Raw genomic sequence first — 22,205 nt, 5'->3', positions numbered from 1 at the left:
AGCAACTTTGAAGAAAAACTTGCTCATAAATTAATTTTGTTCTCCAGTTCCAGTTGCTAGAATACAAGCCCCTTTACAAGATGCCCTGGTGCCAGAGGGCCAAGATGCTCTCTTCTCAATTGAGCTCTCAGCATCGGTTATTGGAACGTGGTTCTTAAACGGAACTCAGCTCCAGGAGGATGAGCGTTATTCAATGCGTCGATCAAGAACACACCAATCTCTTCGAATTCGAGGAGTACGTGATACAGACAATGGTGCTGAGATCACATTTATTGCCTATGGCATCCGGGATTCTGCAGCATTGTACATTCAAGGTAAGTCCAGATCAATGTAATGATTAGCTCATACCAAGTATGCATCAACAGCAGTGTAGGATTCACTGGGATTAGAGATGCACCGATTGTCAAAATTGGGGCCAGTACTAATATTAAAATGACCTGGCAAAAGCCAATGTTTATACCGATGTTTGTTCCCACTTTGTCATCATTTTCTCCCCATGTTCAGAGTTTTTCCAACAAGTGATTTCTTCTGCCTAATAAAAAACTTGCTTAGGTACACTACATGCAAGCATTAAGTTGATTGGACACGATCAACATTGGCAGCTGATATGTTTATGCCACGTTATTTGCCAATGTTTGTTTACAGGAACAGTGGCAACCTATACCGATGTTAAACCAGTGCATCGGTGCATCCCTAATTGGGATTTTTGTTTTCTTTTTTTAAATGTACTGCATATGAACAGCAGGTGAAATATTTTCTGGCACAACCAATACAAATGACTGTAGCACATAGTCTCCTGTCATTCACTGAGAGGGCAAAGTCAAACAAAACGTTTGTAAATTGTTTTTCTTAAATTTGCAGCTCCTCTTGTGAAGTTTTCACCTATGTCAGAAATGGATCGAAACAAATTTGTAGAAATTGGGAACCCCATTGTGCTGTACTGTGAGCTGTCAGACCCTGCAGCTCCAGTGCACTGGTACAAGAATGGGGTGGAATTACAAACAACAGAGGGTCTTCATATCCAATCAGAGGGCACCATGAGAAGGATTGTCATCCAATCAGCAGAATTATCACATTCTGGAGTTTATTGCTGCGACGCTATTGATGATGTCATCAGGTTCAATGTAGAAGTAGAGGGTAAGTGGATTGAGTTTCTTACAGTACTGATATCTTCCAAGACTAACCATCTTTCCTGTCACTTTTTACCCCTTTTTTCTTATCTTCTTTTAATCTTTTTAGATACTTTCTTTCTAAAGTCTGACTTATCAAGAGATATTTGCTTTTACATCTTAACCATTGAAATATCTAAATATCCATAGCCCCACCTGTGAGGTTTTCAGCAATTCCAGAAGCTGAAAGGAACAAAACCATCCAAGCAGGCTGCCCCATTGTTTTACAATGTGAGCTCTCAGATCCTTCAGCCCAGGTGCACTGGTTTAAAGATGGGTCAAAGCTCCATCCTCAAACTGGACTAGATATTCTAGCTGAAGGCTTGGCAAGAACACTGATTGTCCACTCGGCAGAATATTTCCACTCTGGGTTATATTGCTGCAAGACAAAGGGTGATACCGTCATGTTCAGTGTCGACATCAAAGGTGATTTGTTTTACCTGAATGTCACTTGAAATATTAACACGCTCTCTTCAGCAACGCAACTAACTCACTCTGTTGACACTCTTATATGTTGCCTTCTTTCTTAGCACTCATTAAAAGTGCAATGAAGCTGTCAAATTCTTTGATTGCATTACAGCATGTTAGCAATGTACCTGCTAGTAAACACTGATTAATAATCTTAAGGGCTGGCATGAGGTTGACATAAGATCTAAACATATCTATAGCTCCACCTGTGAAGTTCTCAGCAATTCCTGAAGAAATGAGGACCAAGTCGATCGAAGCAGGCAGCCCTATTGTACTCCAGAGCGTGGTGTCGGATCCCGAGGCCCATGTTTGCTGGTACAAGGATGACAGTCTGCTCGTTTCAAATTCTGGATTAGAAATCAACTCAGATGGCAACAACAGGACATTAGTTATTCAGTCTGCAGAGCTGTCCCACTCTGGTGTATACAGGTGCACCACACAGGATGATACCATGGAGTTTCAAGTGGAGATAAAAGGTGACTTTACACTTTATATCTTGTGCGTTAATAGAGTAACCCACCATCCTCTTCCTAGATGCAACTAATAACCCCTGCTTCTACTGTATGTGGTTTGAAGGACTGTTTCATGCACATAACCTCTAAGAATTTTTAACCAGGTAGTTCTAATCACTTTTTGTGCCTTGAATTCAAACTCTCAGAACCCCTTTTCATATTGTTCTCAGCAGTTTTATTTTTGTAAATTATTCCTGTCCTTAGTCTTGATTTTATATAGTTTTCCTGAATTTCCAATGCTAGCCTTACCAGTGGTATACTCCACTTCCTATGATGTTGAGAGAACCAAGTCACTTGAAGCGGGCAAACTTTTGGAGCTGAAATGTGAGGTCGCAGACCCCAACGTGCCAGTCTGCTGGTATAAAGATGGTGTACAGCTCTTTCCCCAGAATGGTTGGGATATACAAAGTAATGGCACATTGAGAAGACTCATTATCCCATCTACTGAGCTTTTGCACTCAGGGCTATACACCTGTGAAACATCTGATGACAATATCCACTTCACTGTGGATATCAAAGGTGATTTTTATTTCAATTTGCTGAATTTTAAAGCAAATCCTAGAGCTTTCTAGAGAGTAGATGCAACTAACATTTACAGTGTGCAATTGTCTGTCTGTGTTCAAGTGGTGTTTTGTGTGAAGTTGTAACTCTTCCTTAAACAATGGTCCATTTAATCTCTACTGACATAAGGAATATCTTAATGTAATCCTTGAAAATGTGAGTTTCCCTTGTGGAATTTGCCCATATGGCAGCTTAGTTTCCTGTCTGGGAAAGCTAAATTTATGACTCTGAAATCAGACTGTAATTATCCACTGTTCAGACTACTATTATAATATGAATCATCATCTTTAGCTCCAACGCCGCTGTTGTCACCCTTGCCCTCGCCAGAGGTTGTGGAGACGCAGTCACTTGGAGTGTCCTGTCCAACTGAAGCAACATGCGAAACCTCAGAACCTGCATTCCAGGTGTCACTGCAGAAAGACAAAGAGCATGACTCAAATAGAGAGCCTGATTTTGAAATGGAAGGCATCAAGAAGACGCTTGTTATTGAACCAACTCATCCATCAAACTCTGGAGCATACTATTGTGCAACAGCAGATGATGTTGCCCAATTAATAGTAAAAAACCAAGGTGATTTTATTTTGGTCAATGTTTTATATCCTAGTCATTACTAACAATGTATGTAGCTTTTGTATGTCTTCTTATTTGTTACAAGGCAGAACTAATATGTGTGAAGTTTTGATGATATTTTTTCAGCCAGTGTTCCGAAAATTTAGAGTAATGCTCATAATATCCTTCCAATGACTGTCTGTAGTGCCAACTCCAACATATCTGCTTGATCCTGATGTTGTGAAGTCAGCTGAGGCGCATTGCCCAATCGTTCAGCAATTCGAGATTTCCGATCCCATTGCCAAAGCCTGCTGGTACAAAGATGGAACCCAGATCTATCCAAAAAGGGAAGGTGACTGTGTATCACAGAGCAGCAGCCAAGCTTTGCCCCTCCAGTCTTATGACTTGTCTGGTGATGGGAGGTTTGGCTGTGAAACGTCTGGGGAGGCACAGCTAGGTGCAGAGAAGAAAGGTGGTGTTCCACGTTGTACCTGCACAATTAAGAATCAAGTATTTAGTTTCCTACGTGAAACTATCACCCAGCTCATTGTTTTCTTTTTGGCTTTGTCCAAACAGCAGAGCAGGCTTTGTCCAAACAGCAGAGCAGTCACTTTGGTTACAGGATTGGTGAGATAGCTGATGAATCTTCCCAAAACACTCTTGATGTCAAAGGTGATTTGATATATTTCAACATAAGTCATCCATCTTAACCCAGCACATACATGCCAATAACTGTAGTGGTGCATTTTTCCGTTAGCCAAATCATCAAAGGCATCTGTACTTTTCTTTAAAGATTGCTTTATCTCATTTTGAATTCTGATCTCATGTAATCTTTTGCAGTTCTTGGCTCTTAATCCATCATGTGGATGTTAGTAGCTGAATAGCTGCTCCTCATACTAACATATATGTTGTCTGTCAAATAATTCTTCATCTTAATAGCCATCTTTGCTTGTAACAAGCAGCTTGCAAATCTTTAAAAGTCCATCTTATCTCTTATTGACCGCCAGATCCTCTCATTCACATTGCTGCCCTGAACATCTCATCGTTGCAATGACAACGAACTCTTATCAAAGAGAAGGAAATTGCTGTACTTCTTAGGCTTTATTAGGGTGGTCATATACAGGCGGTAAAGATGGTTTAACAATATTAGGAGTCAGCTGAAGGGGAAAACATAGAGGTTCAATCTCAGACCAATACTGGTCGACCTTCTTGTTTGTCTTTGCAATGAATTATCCCATAACTCCATGCTAACCCACACTGATGTGAAATTCTGTTGTGAGAAGAATTATTGAGACCATCAACCACTGAAAACCTTTCTCTGTGTACATCACAATGCTTATAGCGACAACGCCAAGGCTCTCTTCTGACCAAGAGCAGAGGTCATCTGAAGATGCTTCTCCTGTTGGCACTGACAGCATGTCTGCAAAATGTCATACTGGCAACTCTGGCGGCAAGACAGGAGATACAAAGACATGTGACGAGCGTCCCAGCTATATACCGACTACCCAGTCAGCCTATAACCAAACAAATGACTGGATTATAACTGAACAGCAAAAGGAACCCTCAAACATTCAACAGATAAACAATGCTCTAACTCCAGTTAATAACCCCATAGAGCCATCAATAATGCAGTCTGACCGATTCTGTCACACTGACCAGCCCACAGAATACAAAGGTGAGGAATTTATTTACTATATACAGCATGCAGAACCTCTACCTGAGGAGCTCGGTAATTCTCTGCGGACAGCAGTCCAGACAGATGAGTTCTGTGAATTTCAAAAAACATCAACTTTTGAATCAGAGGAATCTACTATCAAGACTTTGACTGACCAACCAAAGGAGCTACATAGGTTAATACAGACACCAGCAGTCATCTCAGATCTAGATGACCCCCAACAAGCTACAGTTACCCAGGTAGAGCACGTTACTAACCACCTAAACATTTCCACCGTCAAATCAGATTGTAATCTCCCCAAAACTGCATATTCAGGGGTGAGAGATCCCTCTATATCTTCACATACTTCAACTATGCAATCACAGGGGCCATTTATATCATCATACACTGCCACTGTCCAACCAGAGGCCACTGTCCAACCAGAGGAGTGTATCAAATCTTTACAGACAGGATTCGTCCAATTGGATGAGTTCTGTTGCCCCCTACAGATATCAGCTGTTATGCCAGAAGATCTTCTTGAGTGTTTACAAGCTAAAGGTACCCAAGAGGGACCCATTGACTCCTTATGGACAGCAACTGAAAAATCAGAGGAGTTAAATAGACCACAACAGACCTCAAATGTCCAGTCAGAGAGGACTGACAACTTCACAATGCCTGCATCCCTGCAAACATCAGACTTTTGCAATTCTAAAGATGCAGACACTGTCGAATATGGAGAACAGTACAACTGGAAACAGTCTGAATATACCGGATACGACGACCTCCATCAACCAAAGCAAACCCCACCCAAACCCTCAGAGATGCCGTGGCAGTCCACACAGGCCAAAACAGTCCGAGCAGAGTGCCATCCCATCATGACGACCAGAGAATACCAAGTAGAAAGCACAGTTAACTCTGTGCAAAGTTCATCCACCCAGCTGGCAGAGCCTCACTATGTCAAGAAGGCATCTATTGTCCAATCAGAGGAGATCTATCTATCAAGGACATGTGACTGTCACTGGAGAGACAATGTCACTGCAAATAAGGTGGCTGTTGAAGGTGATTTAAACGGTTAGCATTATCAAACAAAAATGGTTAGGAAAAATCTTGACATTTTGTAAAATGAAGCGATTGCTCTTTGCAATCCTTGAGTTTTTGACAATTTCTACATTTACTCACTTGATGTTGTTCACACTAAAACTACTTCAGTAAATCTTTGAGCTTGGGTGGTCTTAGGAATATTAAAGATAGGGAAAAGAAAAAATACATTAGCTTCAAATCCTAACTTGAATGCCTAGTTATCTCAAATCTAACAAAAGATAGCCCCTGTGAGATTACTAATAACTTAAATATGATCTTATATAGGATTTCCTTTAACTCTTAAGAATTATTGGCATGACTAATCTTGATTTGTGATTTTGCTTTTCTGTTGTTTGAAATTATGAATTCTGTTGTAGTCAGTAATAGTGATGCAATTTTCTCTTGGTGTTACCTCAAACATCCCCAGCTTCACCTGTGAGAATTACAGCACTTGGTGTGGCTGAGAGGAACAAGTCTGTTGAAGTTGGTGAACCCATATTCCTGCAATGTGAGATATCAGATCCTAATGCTCAAGTAACTTGGCACAAGGATGGAATAAAACTACATGAAGCAGATGGGCAAGAGATGCTGGCAGAAGGTCCCGTAAGAAAACTGGCTATCCAGTCAGCGATGATGTCTCATGCAGGGATTTACATCTGCAAGACAACAGATGATACAATGCAGTTTCATGTGGATGTTAAAGGTGAAAAAGACTACTTGTTGTCTGTTTAGAAAGTTTTATTTAGAATAAAGAGTTATCAAAGGCTCCTACTTCAAAAATTCAATAGTGGTTTTATGAACGATGAACAACAAATTCTATTCAATCTACCTTTCAAATAACTACACTTTACTGTCAAGGGACTGCCTGAAGAGGATGCACAAGTGCAACATTTACTAAAAACTAAATAAGACTGGTCTGATCCCATCAACAAATACTTTTTTCTCTTGTAAGCAATATCTGCTATAAACTATTTTAGTTAAGTATAAAATCTGTGTAGTGCTGTAAGATGCATATGCATATGGATTTTATAATCAATCTGAAAAATAACATTTCTACAGTAATGACAAATTTTGTTACTAGCTAATCTTGTTTAGTAAAAAAACTCATAAGTATAGGGTTTCATTACAAAAGCCCACCATTTGTGTGTACTAAAGTAATTACAGACTACAATCACTTAATACATAAGCAAAGTTAAAACCTCACCTCATATACTGGTATATATGATGCAGTCTGGAGGGTCTCCCAGAGGAAAAAAATTTCGAAGGAGATATATTCTGTTATGTTCTGCTAAATCTTGTTGAACATTTAAGTTTGGCTCCACAGCCCTTTACTAATATGCCTCCAGTCTTGAAAGGTACAATTAATACCTAATGAGAGAGAAAAACTGTTGAAAAGTCATACCTCTCTTCTGCTGAGAGGGGTGTCTGCAGACCATACATCTCTGACAGACACTCACAGACCATTCATCTTAGACGCTGTCTCTGTCAGAAAGGAAAAACATGATAGAAGTTTTTAAATAACATCAGATTAAACTTCTGTTTAAGGTTAAGGTAAGGGTAACCATACCAAGTGTTAGAAGTTTAAAACTTGACTTGCAAAACCTTATTAGGAAATGTTTAATAAAGCAAAGTAAACAGCCAAATGTTCATTATAAGAACATTTATGTTACATTATAATTAGGGATGTACGATATTATCAGCCTCCCGATATTATCGGCCAATAATAGCATAAAAATGTATTATCTGAAATTATCGGTATCGAATTTTCATAAAAAAAAAAAAAAAAAAAAAATTCTTTCAAAAAACTTTTACCCTGAGTTTAGATCAGCCAACATTTTTACTCCTTTGTTTACAATTACTAGTACTACTCTAGTCTGGACTGAAGCTGTTTGCCTTCAATGTTTTTGTTGTACTTTTGCCATTTGTGAAGAAGTCCAAACTAAGTATTTTGCCCTAGTTGTAGTGGCCGGGTATTGTCAGGATTATCTCAGGGAGAGCATGATCCAAGCTGTTGTTTGAAGCATGTAAAAAAATAAGAAAAAAGAAGCACTTGTCTTTTAAAATAAATATGGCAGTGCCATGTTGGCACTTTTCTCCATGACTTAAGTTGAAGTTGTTTCTCATTTTTGCACAGGGAAATCAAATGTTTGCATTTGAAAGCCTTGTTGTTACATTTATGAATGCATCCAGTGGGGCATCACAATAAAGTGACTAAATTAGGCCTAATGTGTTAATTTCACAACAGGGTAAATGTGATGTTTTTACCTTACAGTAGTTTTGGTGGAAAAAACCCCACATATTATCAGTATCTGTTTATATCGGTATCGGGAATTAAGAGTTGGACAATATCGGTTATCGGTTATCGGTAAAAAAGCCAATATCGGACATTCCTAATTATAATAGGTCGGCTCAAAGAAACTGTTACCAAACATTCCAATACAGCCAGCATAGCTTACATAGCTCCATAAGCTACATAGATAACAGAGTTACGTAGCTAACATAGCTACGTAGTCATGCTCACAATGCAGGCACAATAGCTACATTAGCTACATAGCTACGTACATAGCTATGTCAGCTGAAGCTACATTTGCTAAAGCTCGCATTGCCAAAGCTAACTAAGCTACACTGGCTGATGTAGTAACATGTATTACATCTAGCGCAGCTTTGTTAATGAAGATAAAACATGCCACCATCAGCATAACTACTTCTAAAACAGACATAATTAGACATAATTTAATACCCAATTAGACATCTGATAATTTTCTCTTTTATTTATGAAATGATGCTTAGTCTGTAATTGTTGCAATGTTGTTATTTCCATGAATGCAAGTGCCAGACTTTGTTTATGAATAAAGTTGAATCTAAAAAAAAAAATTAAAAAAAATCTAATATAGGTATATGTTGTCTCAGATGAACGGTCCGTGAGGATGGCCGTCAGAGATGTACAGTCTGCAGCCAGACTGTCTTGCTTTGATCTGCATCCCCATGTATCCCAACTCACTTTGGGAACCAAACCAGCAATTTGCAATACACAATGAACAGGGTGCTTATTTTCAGTTACATCAGGAAGGCGATGGTGCACTAGCAATCATGACTGCACTTGATGAACTGAAGTTTTAAATAGATTATAGCGTTAAAAAAATCTCTGCAAAAATCCTGGTCAGGACATACCTTGTTGTTTAACTACTATATTTTAAAAGGGGTATAACTACTTTAAACTTTTTCCTCATGGCTCCTATACAGTTGATTGAATTAAGTTGCAATCCTAAGTTACTGAGTTTCTCTCTGCAGCATTTTTAAATTTCTAGCAACAGTAAATTGTGTATTTAAATCAACAGTTGAGTCTTTGCCAGGGCTTTCATTTCAACTTCAACTTTTTATCTGATTTTCATGTTTTTGGTACAAAAACTGACAAATTCTGTTTCACATTCAATCTTGTAGCTCCTCCTCTGATGTTTTCAGCTTTATCTGAAGCTGACCAGAAACAGACGGTCATGGCGGGCTGTCCCATTGCCCTGCAGTGTGAGCTCTCAGACCCGGCAGGACATGTCAGTTGGTACAAGGATGGAACAGAGCTCCTACCTCAAAGTGGAGTAGACATCCAGTCAGAGGGAAATTTGAGGAGTCTAGTAGTCCCGTCAGCAGAGCAAGCTCACACTGGCATATACCGTTGTGAGTCAAAGGATGATGATATCCAGTTTGCTGTGGAAGTAAAAGGTGATGCTTAGAAGCTGTAGAGCTTTCACTGCCTTGCACTGCCAACTAACTATAATATTGGATGATCAAGTCCTCTTTGTCTAATCACTAAACAAAAAGGAAATCCTCTGAGCCAGTTTGGTGAAGTAATCTAAAAAATTCACCCTTAGATAAGAATTGTTAACCAGGCAATTTAATTAAAAACAAAATTGATTGTTCTTTTTAAATTTTGCTAAGATATGCCAGTGTAAAGAAAAACTACCACATGCTTTGATAATTTTTTAAGTTTTTCAGAGCAAAATTCAAAATTCTGGACATCTTTCCTCACAGTACTGTGCTGAACATGCAGCTTCACTATGCAGCTTCATAAGATGCATGACTAATGTTTTGGTCATGTAATAAATGGGTCTTATGTGTCATTAAGGCACTAACTAAAAAAAGCTTCTCTGTCATAAACCAACACTTCTGTCAAGCTTCTTAATGTTGGTGCACAACATCTATGGATTAACTTCTTGATTCTTGCTCTTTAACCCTCTATAGTGATATTTTGTCCTTCTGACACCGCTTGTTTGTTTTTGTGTCATGTTTTGTTCTAAAACTCTTCAAACTGATTATGCAGTAGGCTGGACTTTAATTACATGTATGAAGTTTATTCAGACACTCTTTTATAACATTTGAAACCTATAGCACTACCTGTGAAGTTCTCAGAGCTCCCAGAGAGTATCAGAAACGTGTCTGTGGAAGACGGCTTTCCCATTGTCCTCAGCTGTGAACTGTCTCACGATCCTTCTGCTCATGTCGAATGGTACAAGGATGGAATGAAGCTCCTACCACAAAACGATATGGAAACACAGGCAGATGGTCTAACAAGGACACTACTGATCCAGTCAGCTGAAAAAATGCATGGTGGCACCTATGAATGCTCCACATCAGATGATACCGTCACATTTAAAGTGGAAGTAAAAGGTGATATTCCATCTTCTATTCTTATAATCTCCTGAACATACGTTCTTCTTACTCTGTGCTGTGAGTGATGGTCTTTGTTTTTGTTTGTGAGAACGTGGAGCGACTGTCCCAGCTTGTGTTTTGTCCACTGTCAGTGAGTTTGTCTTCATCGAGAACCACTTTTATTCCTCTCTCTTAGGCCGATCACCAAAGATCATGCCAGTCTCACTGTCAGAAAAACACAGGATGGTTTCTATTGGTTGTCCAATTATCCTGCAGTGTGAGGTCTCAGACTCTGCTTCACAAGTGTCCTGGTTTAAAGATGAGGAGGAGCTTTTTTGCAAAACTGGACTCGATATGAAAAGGGACGGCAGTGTGAGAAAATTAATAATTCACTCCGCAAAGGTCTCTGACTCTGGCCTCTACAGCTGTAGCCTGGCTGATGATGTTGTGACATTCCATGTGGACGTTGAAGGTGAACATTAAAGCATGTTCTTCATCCCCCTCACCCATCCTTATACCAGTTTAGATTTTTAATACTGTATTAAAATCCATATATGTTTAAAATGCACATAATAACACAAACAAAAATATATAGTGTGCACAGCACTATCTGGTGTTCTGACATTAGAGTATCTTGTGACACCCCACAGCTACTCCTGTAAGGTTTTCCACTCTTCCAGAGATTGCAAGAAACAAATTTGTCGAAGCAGGCTGCCCGATTAAGCTTCAGTGTGAAGTCTCAGAGCCAACTGCCCAGGTCTATTGGCACAAGGATGGAGAACAGCTACCTCCAGAAAGTGAATATGAAATCCAATCTAAAGAAAAACTGAGAGCGCTGGTTATAAAATCAGCAGAAGTCAGACATGCCGGGGCGTACAGCTGTGAGGCTGCAGATGACCGTATAGAATTCAAGGTGGATGTTGCAGGTGATCTAAGTATTTTGAGCTTTGTCAGATTAAAGTTTTCTTGTTATGGCTTGGCTACTACAACAGCATCAAATATTATTCTAAATTATTGTGAACTAATCCTCAGCATTATTATTTTGGTGTTGCAATGCTGAGCATACTGTATAGACCTTTAATTAAATATGATTTAAGGAAGTATTGCTAGTGATGTGCAGCAATTAAGACCCCTTTCAGACCAAAAGTGGCACAAAGTTGATTGTTTTTGGAGCCTTTATTTTACTTTATCAACACATATTATTATGACTTTTATCAATATTTCTACATACAAAGCAAGTCAAACTATTTCCAACAGCAAAGGTTAACAATTATGGCCCTTCTGCTGTTCCTTTCTGCTTTAGAGAATGTTTCATTACATTTTTAACTCATTATAACACTGTATTGCATCTGGAAATCTAAAGAAGGCAACTTCAGGAAGGCCGAAGGCTTCGTCTGCTCTGAGGTTGTCAGTATTAAAATGGCAAACATTAACTAAGATTGAATTACAATCAGTTATAAATACTAGCACAGCAAAGCTCACTGCGTCATTGTGGACAGGGTTTATAACAAAGAGTACCATTTAGAGTTGCTGTGTCTGTAAATTTTGCGATGAATTCGCTCTATACAAATACAGATTGATTTATAAAGGAGATGGTGGAGACCAAAATGGAGTTAAAATTATAATGGCAGAGAACACTTGCAAATAAATACTCAAATTGCCTCAATTTGGCTTGGTGTATAGAAGTTAAAATATTTGCTTACATGTTCCTGACAGTCAGACTTCAGACCACCTCTCTCAGATTCCTGCTCTGCAGACCACTGCTGTCAGACCCCACTACTGTCTAGACAGAAATACATGCAAAAACGTTCAAAATTAAATTAGATTGAACTTAATGACAAAATGCTTAAATGCTTCCTGTCCTCCAGGAAAACTCTGTGACATGACTAACATAGCTAAAGCTGACGAGAACACTGGCCTACATAGTAATGCTAACTTCAAAGCTAATGAGCTGTGTTAGCTTTGGCTATGTAGCTAAAGCGAGCCATTACTTGCCTTAACTTAAACAGGATACACCTTGTACCTGCAAATTAAGTCCCTTCAGTCCTAACGGAGATTATGTCTCACAGCAGTGGATTGTAAGACGGGTGTTTGAGATCTGCAGTCTGCAGCCAGACTCTTCTCAACATTTTTGCAACCAGGGATGAAGCGATCTCATGTTTAACTTTAACAACTTTAAAATGCCACAGTTAATTAATCCTTAAGGTTCCACAACACCTTGGATTTCTGTTCTCCCTCTCAGATTAGGGGGTGGAACGCTATTTTTGGCACAGCCTGCACAGAACGAAAACAATGTGACACCAGCTGTGGAGCTTTAGCAGCACAGCTTCTTAGGTGATGCTACACAGGCTTAACTATGGCAGAGGTACCAAGCAGCAAACAGTTTCATCCACTAAAGAAATAGGTGAAGTCAACAGACTGTAACACTTTAGTCAAATTTATTCAGCATTTTTTCCTGGATTATTCATCATTATGCACCTTCTGTTTAAACAAAAAAAAAAAAAAAAGGCAGCAATAAAACATTTACATTTCTTTGGAAAGTTCATGTGATTTTAAAATCTGAATTTAGTGCAAAAAAAAAAAAACGTGAATATCATGAAATCAAGATTAATTCTTAGACTATAATTGTGGCATCAAAATCTATGTTTTTTTTCATCTCTATTTGCAACAACTTTAAATGTTGCTTTTACTACTGGATAAAAAATTATGGTGTTCAACAGTTCAGTTCAGGGGTCCAATACTGAGCACATGACTGCTTGCCACTGTAATCAAAACGTATCAAGCATTATTTTCAAAATGCTGCAAACTTCCTGACCTCGACGGGCTTTAAATGTGTTTGTTCTGTAAAACAAATCCAAAGTTGTACCTTAAACACACTCTTGGATATAAGCAACGCTTTTAACAGTTTTTTTTCCCATTTAAACTGCTGCAAACAGCAATAGTTTCAATGTTAAAGTCATCACTTGGAATGTGAAATAATGGTTACTATACTGCTTCAGCGGCTGTATGTGAGTCCATGCACCAGCAGTGTTTAAATGTATGCCTGTTGTCGCACAAAATGTTTGTACTGCTATTATGCCAAACAGTGTTAACACCATTTTCCCAGTCTGAAAGCTAGAATTAATGTCCTATCACCTTTGAATCCAAGTATGTCACATAACAGAGCACAGCAGATCTGATTACTATCTGGTTACTGTTCAATGAACTGAAATTCCTATAGCACCGGTTTGATTCTCAGCTGTTCCAGAGGCTGAAAGGAGCACGTCTGTGGAAGCAGGCAGCTTGATCAAACATCAGTATGAGAGCTCAGACCCCAGAGCCCAGACCTGCTGCTATGAGGATGGGATAAAACCATTGCCAAAATCAGGAATAAACACTGAGTCTGAGGGAATTAAGAGGACAGAAGTTAAGAAATCCTCCATATCTTCATGCTCTGGAGAGAACAGTTGTAAAACTGATGATGAATCAGATTTCAACGATTTCCAAGTGGAGGTGAAAGGTGATATGCTAAGCTTTTTTCTTGATGAGATGTAATCATTGTTGTTCCATATTCACCTTTGAGACCTCTAATACCTTAGAGGGAATCAAAACCTGATCATCATCATATCTTAATAGCCCATTTCCTGATGAATAACCAATTTTAATACAATTTTTTTATACACATTCTTAACATTTCAGGCCAGTGTTGAAGAGCTAGCTTGTTCTGATGACTCTGCTGCATTAAACACACCAATAGTTAATGTGTTGCCTTGGTGCACTGCTTCAATTTCACCTTTGCTTCATAGAAAATTAACAAACACTTATTTTATAACAACCATGAGGAGTTCTCACCTCGATAGCAGGGCTTTTCTAAGCTTTGACAAACTGTCCCTGCAGCTTCTGCATGTATGAGTCAAAACAATAATTTTCAAGCAACAACTTACTTTCTTTTTCCATGTTTTCTGCAGCACCACCGGTGACATTTGCTGAAATCCCAGAGGAAGAACTCTACAAGAGTGTTGTGGAACAGGAAGAGCTTGTTCTGTGTTGTGAAGTATCCAGGGCTGATGGTGCTGTCCAGTGGTACAAAGATGGGATTGAAATTCACTCGAGCAGTAATATCACCATCGATGCTGAAGGCACCAAACGGGATATCACAATACATTCAGCCCAACTGTCTGACACAGGCACCTACACATGTCGGGCTGGTGATAATGTTTTACTGTTCAAGGTGACTGTGCGAGGTAAGAAAACAGCATCTAAACACCCAAAAATGTAACATACCTTGTTTAAAATATGAAGAATCCATGGAAAAAATGGAGGGATTATGCTCTTCTTCCATAGAGCCTCCAGTCATGATTACTTATCCTAAGGAGGATGTCCATCTGGACCGCCATGTTCCTGAAGAAATCATTCTGAGCTGTGAGTTGTCTCGACAAAATGGAGCTGTCAGCTGGTACAAAGATGGTCAAAAGCTGCAAGAGAGTGAGAACATAAAACTCAAGGTTGAAGGTCCATATCGACGACTGAAGATTCTTTCTAGTGGGGTTGAGGATTCTGGAGAGTATGTCTGTGATACAGCCGATGATTCCATATTCTTTCATCTAAGTATTACAGGTAATCCACCATACTATTCAGTAAAAATACATTCTTAAGTTTTTAGAAAAAGTACAGTAAATTGTGCTTAAGCCATCACTATTTAAAAAAAAAAGTTTGCACAAACTATCCATAGCTCTTTGTAGCCACACTTAATGAAGAGAGTTTTGTTGCAGAGATGGATAACAGTTTGGGCCCAGTTAGACCAATCAGCATCAAGGGGCAGTACTTTTGTGGCAAAAGAAAAATTGCACCTTAAAATTTTAAGGAAAAAAAAAACAATTCAACAATAGCTCTGTCAACATGAGAAACAGCACAGAGCAACACAGTAGCAGCCGGACAACGGAAGAGATGCCATAACTCCCTGTGTCAGTTCCACCTAGGCCTCAGTGTTGGTTGTTTTAATGTGGTAGGTCGATACAACTGTGACTTACAAAAACAAAACATCTCTAGAACCAAGGGTCTTGCCTGTCACATTCTAATTCTGTCTTTACTTAAGGATATTCTTTCAGAGATTAATCAGTTGTCACCCAAGCTAATACCTATTGTCTTCATAGCTTTTTCTACTTAAGTTTTGTGTCAGTTTTCTCAAACAATGTAGCAGTACAAGATGCTCTTTTACCCTGCATCCCTGGGCAATCCCAACTTAAATTGGGTATTCTTCGTTCATTTCAAATATTTGAACATTGGAGAGAATTTCTAAGATGAAGCGTCACAATTAATAAACCTTGAAAGTTATTGGGAACCTGGTAGCCTTCTGGTTACGCCCATGCACCCCACGTCTAGGGGCTGTTGTCCATGAACTTGGTGGCCTAGGCTCAATCTGGCCAGTGGCTTCTTTCCCTCTAAATAAAGGTATAAAACCCTAATAATGATAATAATTTTTAAACTTCAAAATTCATGGAACTGTCATAACTTTCATTGTAAGGTAAGGTCCTGTTTAGGGCTGAGCAATTTGGGAAAATAATCGAATTGCGATTTTTTACCCAATATTGCAATTGCGATTTAAAATGTGATTATTCCTGAAGTTCCTCATGTAATGTATTTTCCAGCAAATACAAGCAATAAATCATTCTATATTACAACCAACACACTATTAGACTAAACAAGGGCAGAACAATTTTGAAAAAATACCTAACTGTGATGATTTTGACTTGTATTGCTAACTGGATATGAATTGTTGTTTAGTTATTTTCATATTAAGAAAAAAGTATAAAAATGAAGAAAGTAGGATTTTTGCCGACTTTTCTAAAAAAAAAAAAAAAAAAAAAAGGGGACCTGAGTGATTTAATAATCATGTAATGCACATCTCTGCTGCACAAAAAAAGTTATAAACTGGTATTTTGACAGAAATTTCAGGTCAAAGAAATATTGCACCTTCTACGATTTGAAAATTGCAGCAGCCCATATTGTGATTTAATCTAATTTTTGATTAATTGCCCAGCCTTAGTCTTGTTCATCCAGAATCAAAGATGTATGCAAAGGTACTGTGGGTGTATTAACCTAAGGTAAAGTTATGAAAAAGGTAGATTTCCTTTATTATTGATCTGCTGAGTGATGGCTTAACTGTATTTTAACATGTTCTGGACCCCAGGAAGAATAGCTGCGGCCATGTGTCAATGCTAATGAGGATCCCAATAAACAAACAATAAACATCTCTGTGCAGAACCTCCAGTGCGGATTGTGTCCCCAAGTCAGTCCCAAATGGAGCTGTGCCAGCAGACGTCTGAGAGGATGGTACTGAGCTGCGAGATCTCCCGGCCTAATGCAGTGGTGCGCTGGTATCGAGACGGACTAGAAGTGGAGGAGAATGACAACCTTATTCTGGAGGTGGATGGTGTCTACAGAAGACTTATAATACCTGAAACTACCGTCAAAGATTCAGCTGAATACGTCTGTGATACAGCAGATGACTCTGTGACTTTCTTTGTCAACATAGCAGGTTAAGAAAGCTGCAAGCTTTGTAGAAAGTTCAGCTTTGTCAGTGTTTAGGTAACGCTAACACAAAGTTCCCTTTTGCAGAGCCTCCTGTCCGCTTTGTACGTCCAAGGAAGATGGCAAGTAGAGTGGAGAAAGTGGCTGGGGAGACTCTAGTTCTGGACTGTGAGGTTTCCAGATCAAATGCAGAGGTCAGCTGGAAGAAGAATGGGGAAGAAGTGGAAGACTCCAGAAATATCACCATCCTCGAGGACGGTGTCCTGCGACAGCTGACCATTCATTCACTCACAATCGAGGATGCTGGGCAATATGTCTGCGATGCAAAGGATGATGTGATGGATTTCCAAGTAAAAGTGCAAGGTTGGTTATTGTAGAATTTATTTTGAATAAGTTAACGTTTTATTGGATGATCCAAAGAGGATCCTGTTCTATTTTTTTATGAGTCTTTTATAAGTCCTGTATATCAAGAAATCATTAACCAGGTTACTTTATTGGATCAGATTAGTATATTCAAAGATCAAAACATAATAGATACATGATCTAAAGGACACAAAAGATTTTGTTCTCAACAGAATTTCTGTGTTGTTCATTTTCAGAGTTGCCTGTAAAAATTGTTGGCAAAAGTGATGCAAAAACAGAAAAGCAGTTCTTAGTGTCGGACGACATAATTCTAGTTTGTGAGCTATCCAGATCCAATGCCTCTGTCAGCTGGTACAAAGATAATCAATTAATCGATGACACTGAACGATACTGTAGCGAGGAGCAAGGCGTTTTCCGATCACTGGTTGTCCTTAATGCTGGGCTGGAAGACTCAGGAGAGTACACCTGTGATGCAAAGGATGATAAGATGGTCTTCTATATCACTGTTAAAGGTGATCATATTATTAAGCAAAGCCATAATCAGTACTTCCTCTACTCAGAAGGAAAATAATGCTATGTCTTTATGTCCAGAGCCTCCAGTGCAGATTATTGGAAACTCAGGCACCCCAGAGCATCATATTCTGGTGGCAGGAGATGACCTTACTCTGGAGTGTGAGGTGTCTCGGCCAAACGCCACTGTTCAGTGGTTACGAAATGATGAGATACTAAAACAAGACACTCGTATAAAAATTGACAGCCATGACGTTGTGAGGAAACTTGTCCTCTCTGGACTTCAGCCCTCGGACTCTGGAAAATATGTTTGTGATGCCATTGATGACAAGTTGATTACAATTGTCGAGGTCCAAGGTAAGATCCAACGATTCTGAAGCATCTCACTTTTATAGTAAACGTTTCATTAATGCTATTCAAAAGCAACTTTCTTTTTAAATGTCATTTTCCTCAGAGCCACCAGTCAAGTTTGTGAATAAAAATACAGGTAATAAAATCTCAGCCTATGAGAATGAGAGTGTCACACTGTGTGCCATTGTGAGCCGTGAAAGAGCTAATGTTCGGTGGCTGAAAGATGGCCAACTACTGAACGAGGACAACATTCACATCTCCAGCGAGGGTAATACCCACAAGCTCACCATTAATCCTCTGCAGCTGTCAGATTCTGGAGAATATGTCTGTGACGTAAACACAGATGAGATGTATTTCAGTCTTTTAGTTAAAGGTAAGACCTTAACACCCAATAAAATGCCACATCGATTTCCATTTTATTTAAGTGCGTCCCAAAATTATGATCTCTGAAATTATATTTATTTTCTACACATCAGAAATGCCAGTGAAATTCATCAGACCACTGGAGAACATAACGTCTTTAAAGGGCAGTAGCCTTATATTACGCTGTGAAATCAATAAGCCCAAAGGAGATGTTCAGTGGTTAAAAGGCGGCCATGAGATCCCTCCAAGCCGCCGGCACACAATACGGGCACAAGGGCGTGAGCGTAGCTTTACCATCCACCAGCTACAGGATGAAGACGCTGGAGAATATGCCTGTGAATCTACAGATGACAAGACCTCTGCCACTGTCACTGTAGAAAGTAAGTAAATTCAAAATCAGAACAAATTTATGGTATGTACAGTGCTGTGAGAAGTATTTGCCCCCTTCCTGATTCCTTATTTTTTTCCATATTTGTCACACTTAAATGTTTGAGATCATCAAACTAGTTTTAACACTAGAACTGCCAGTGGGTCAAATTTACCCAAGGCTGTTCTTTAATTGTATCTTACTTGATGTGTAACAGTTTTTAAGACTGTCAGTCTTTGACTTTTCCCATAAGTTTTTCTAAATAGCACCTGGTGTCGTAAAAATCAATCTTTACCTAAACTCAAATTTTTTAATGGACATTTATATCTTGAACCACCATGCAGGTCAAATTTACCCCATAAGAAAGCCTTGATTTTCCCACTGTTTTATTTCACAACGGCAATAAATAGATGGTGCAATGGAAATACCTTCTCTCTATTGCAGCTACGCCTACTCAGAAGTCGATAGATCAACCTTCAACATGCACTACGGAATACGGTGATGAGGAAGTTTGGGGATTAGCAATCAGCCCAAAGCAGCTTTCTATGTGACAGATCCTCTTCCAACAGTTATCTAGTTTTCTATCTGTAGTTAATAAGCTGTTCAATGTCAGTGGTTTACTAACAGTCAGTGCTATTTATGAAAATCAAGGCACTTTAATGACAGGTCGATTTGACCCGTTGGCTGCTTTAGGTATATAGAGATCCACGGCAGTTCTAGTGTTAATATTAGACAAAGATAACCAAGCTAATGGCTCTCACTGTGGTTCCCTTTCCAGACTGATAGATGTCACTGACTTTGTTTCTCATTTGTTCTTGAATTTCTTTGGATGGCACTATGATGTGTTGCTTTTTGAGATCTTTTAGCCTACTTCACTTTATGAGAAAGGCTCTATTTAAGGGATTTCTAGATTCAACAGGTCTGGCAGTAATCAGGCCTGGGTGAAGCTACTATAGTGAATTGAGCTTAGCTTTCCAAAAATGTGGTTAATCACAGTTAATTCATGAGAGGGCTACGCAGGACCAGGTAAGTTCAGATAGCTTTTTTTTCCCCTCAATAAAATAAATCATCATTTAAAAACTGCATTTTATTTACTCTGGCTATCTCTGTCTAATATCAAAATTTGTTTGATGATCTGAACATTATGTGTGACAAACATACAAAAAAATAGAAATCAGGGAGGGTGTGAATACTATTGCACAACACTAAGTAGCAAAGTGATGTTAAGTCAAGCAAATCTAAATCAGCTGACTGCTTTGCCTTCAGCCCCCCGTGTTGTTGAGTTCATAGCGGAGCTTCGTAACATCACTGTCCGAGAGGGAGAAGACGCAGTATTTAAGTGTGTGGTTTCACCAGAGGACACTCAGTTGGTGTGGCGCCTAAATGGCAAGCAAGTCGCTGTGAATGAGCGCACTCTCATTTCAAGCAACGGACTATGCCACATGCTCTGCATCCACAACTGCATGGTTTCAGATAGCGCCAGAGTGACAGCTGATGCCGAGGGGTTGGTATCAGAGGCAGAACTCCAGGTTCAAGGTGAGCTGTGGCCCCTTACATAAACACTTTCAATATACTTAATGAACACAAGTTCCAGCATTTAACAACCATTTACTATTCAATAACCCCCTATTTCTCTGGTAGTTATCACTGGATTTTAAACTGTGAGCTATTTCAGCAATACTGGTGTGAATGTGAGCATTAATACAAGAGACTCGTATTAATAACTGTGAAGCATAAGCAAACATTATGGTAGACTCTTCAAGATAAGACTAGTTTTGAAGAGAAGCTGTCAACACTGAGAGCTTGGCTGCTTCCCCTGTTAGGATTCCTCTACTAACTGACAGAGACAAGTGGCTCTGTGGTTTTGGTGTGACACAGCAGGGGGCCAAGTCTCCTTAGACTTTTTCACTTGCTTGCTGTGCTTGAACTTGTCCTGCCACTTTGTAAATCTTCAGTTACTGGAACACTGACCTTATGAAGTTCTCCTGAATTCATTTCAGAGCAACAGGTGCTGTTCACCAAGACAATGGCCCCAGTTGTAGCCGAAGAGTACAGCGAGGCAAGTCTAGAGGTGGAGGTGAGCGTGGATTCTGGAGAGGTGCAATGGATGAGGCAAGGGGTGCTGATCCACCCGGGAGCAAAGTACACACTGAAACACAAGGGCCGAAAACACAGCCTCCACATCCATACATTGGCCATGTCTGACCGGGGCACCTACAGCTGTGAAACCCTCCATGACCGCACGCAAGCCCAGCTCACAGTGGAACGTGAGTGTGCACGTGTTCTCACTATGCCCTGTTGCTGTTTGTTTACCGCCGTTGCCGACCACTCCACCTCTTGTGCTCCCTTCATTGCTTCTTCATGTGAAGGCAAAGCTCAATTAACTGAGTAAGAGTAATTTGAGTGACTGGGGACCGGGGTGGCACTTGTACTGGAACATGATGGCAACCAACAGGTGATAGCCTTACAGCCCAAGCAGACTTTCAGAGCAGGGTTTCTGTGTTGACACAAGGTCTATAAAGTCCTTATGATGTCTGATGCCAGGAACAAATCCTGCTCAAGTTCAGAAGGGAAATTTCTCATAAATAGCTAAATACTTCTCTTCAATAACCAAAATTTCAATTTCACAGGAAAGCTGACCACTTAAACTCTCAAACTGAGAAGCTTAACACACTATAAAAGCAACATCTTGTAGTGATTAAGATGTACTTATGCTTGTTTTTCTTAGTAGAGGCTACTTATATTTCCTCGTCCTATGATCCACTGTCCAATGGCTGAATTAAAGGCTGTTCTTTCAACACTAGTGTGGGTGGGAAGGGGACAGTCAGGACTTCAAGCTGCTGTTGGCACCTCCTATGAATTTGGATCTCCTCTCATTGCATCTAAAATTATACCCTGGCCTTCCACACTAAGGTTGTTGTCATCAGGTCTCCAAAATAAACACTCCTTTTTTCCACAGGGAATGTTCGTCTGTGTTAGAATAAGTGAAAAATGTTGGCAGTTTCAGATGTGGCTTTTGTGTAAAGCCTCGTACTCGAATGACTAAAATATCAGCTTGTCGATGTGTGCCAGCATGTATTGTTAAGCTGCGGACTGCTGTTCAC

General features: G+C 39.5%; 1 protein-coding gene across 17 annotated transcripts in view; it reads left to right on the top strand.

The window, feature by feature from the left end:
• Positions 1–22,205, top strand: part of LOC121522712 (obscurin-like protein 1) — a 54,881-nt gene that overhangs the window by 8,272 nt on the left and 24,404 nt on the right. For 2 of the 17 annotated variants that reach the window (XM_041807316.1, XM_041807315.1), the window contains exons 6-30: positions 48–314; positions 862–1,137; positions 1,320–1,595; positions 1,838–2,113; positions 2,393–2,668; positions 3,002–3,280; positions 3,465–3,731; positions 3,836–3,931; positions 4,602–5,972; positions 6,421–6,696; positions 9,435–9,710; positions 10,377–10,655; positions 10,834–11,109; positions 11,288–11,563; positions 13,876–14,136; positions 14,585–14,860; positions 14,961–15,233; positions 16,879–17,154; positions 17,235–17,510; positions 17,747–18,022; positions 18,102–18,377; positions 18,475–18,744; positions 18,848–19,114; positions 20,368–20,637; positions 21,102–21,368. In XM_041807316.1, the coding sequence (XP_041663250.1) occupies positions 48–314; positions 862–1,137; positions 1,320–1,595; positions 1,838–2,113; positions 2,393–2,668; positions 3,002–3,280; positions 3,465–3,731; positions 3,836–3,931; positions 4,602–5,972; positions 6,421–6,696; positions 9,435–9,710; positions 10,377–10,655; positions 10,834–11,109; positions 11,288–11,563; positions 13,876–14,136; positions 14,585–14,860; positions 14,961–15,233; positions 16,879–17,154; positions 17,235–17,510; positions 17,747–18,022; positions 18,102–18,377; positions 18,475–18,744; positions 18,848–19,114; positions 20,368–20,637; positions 21,102–21,368 (7,755 nt within the window). The remainder of the gene's footprint in view (positions 1–47; positions 315–861; positions 1,138–1,319; positions 1,596–1,837; positions 2,114–2,392; positions 2,669–3,001; positions 3,281–3,464; positions 3,732–3,835; positions 3,932–4,601; positions 5,973–6,420; positions 6,697–9,434; positions 9,711–10,376; positions 10,656–10,833; positions 11,110–11,287; positions 11,564–13,875; positions 14,137–14,584; positions 14,861–14,960; positions 15,234–16,878; positions 17,155–17,234; positions 17,511–17,746; positions 18,023–18,101; positions 18,378–18,474; positions 18,745–18,847; positions 19,115–20,367; positions 20,638–21,101; positions 21,369–22,205) is intronic. The other 15 variants (XM_041807320.1, XM_041807319.1, XM_041807317.1 and 12 more) reach the window with 15 other exon arrangements.

This window comes from Cheilinus undulatus, linkage group 15, assembly GCF_018320785.1.
Source record: "Cheilinus undulatus linkage group 15, ASM1832078v1, whole genome shotgun sequence".
Taxonomy (NCBI): domain Eukaryota; kingdom Metazoa; phylum Chordata; class Actinopteri; order Labriformes; family Labridae; genus Cheilinus; species Cheilinus undulatus.
The sequence above is the reverse complement of the archived record's forward strand: the minus strand, read 5'-3'. Positions and strand labels throughout refer to the sequence as shown.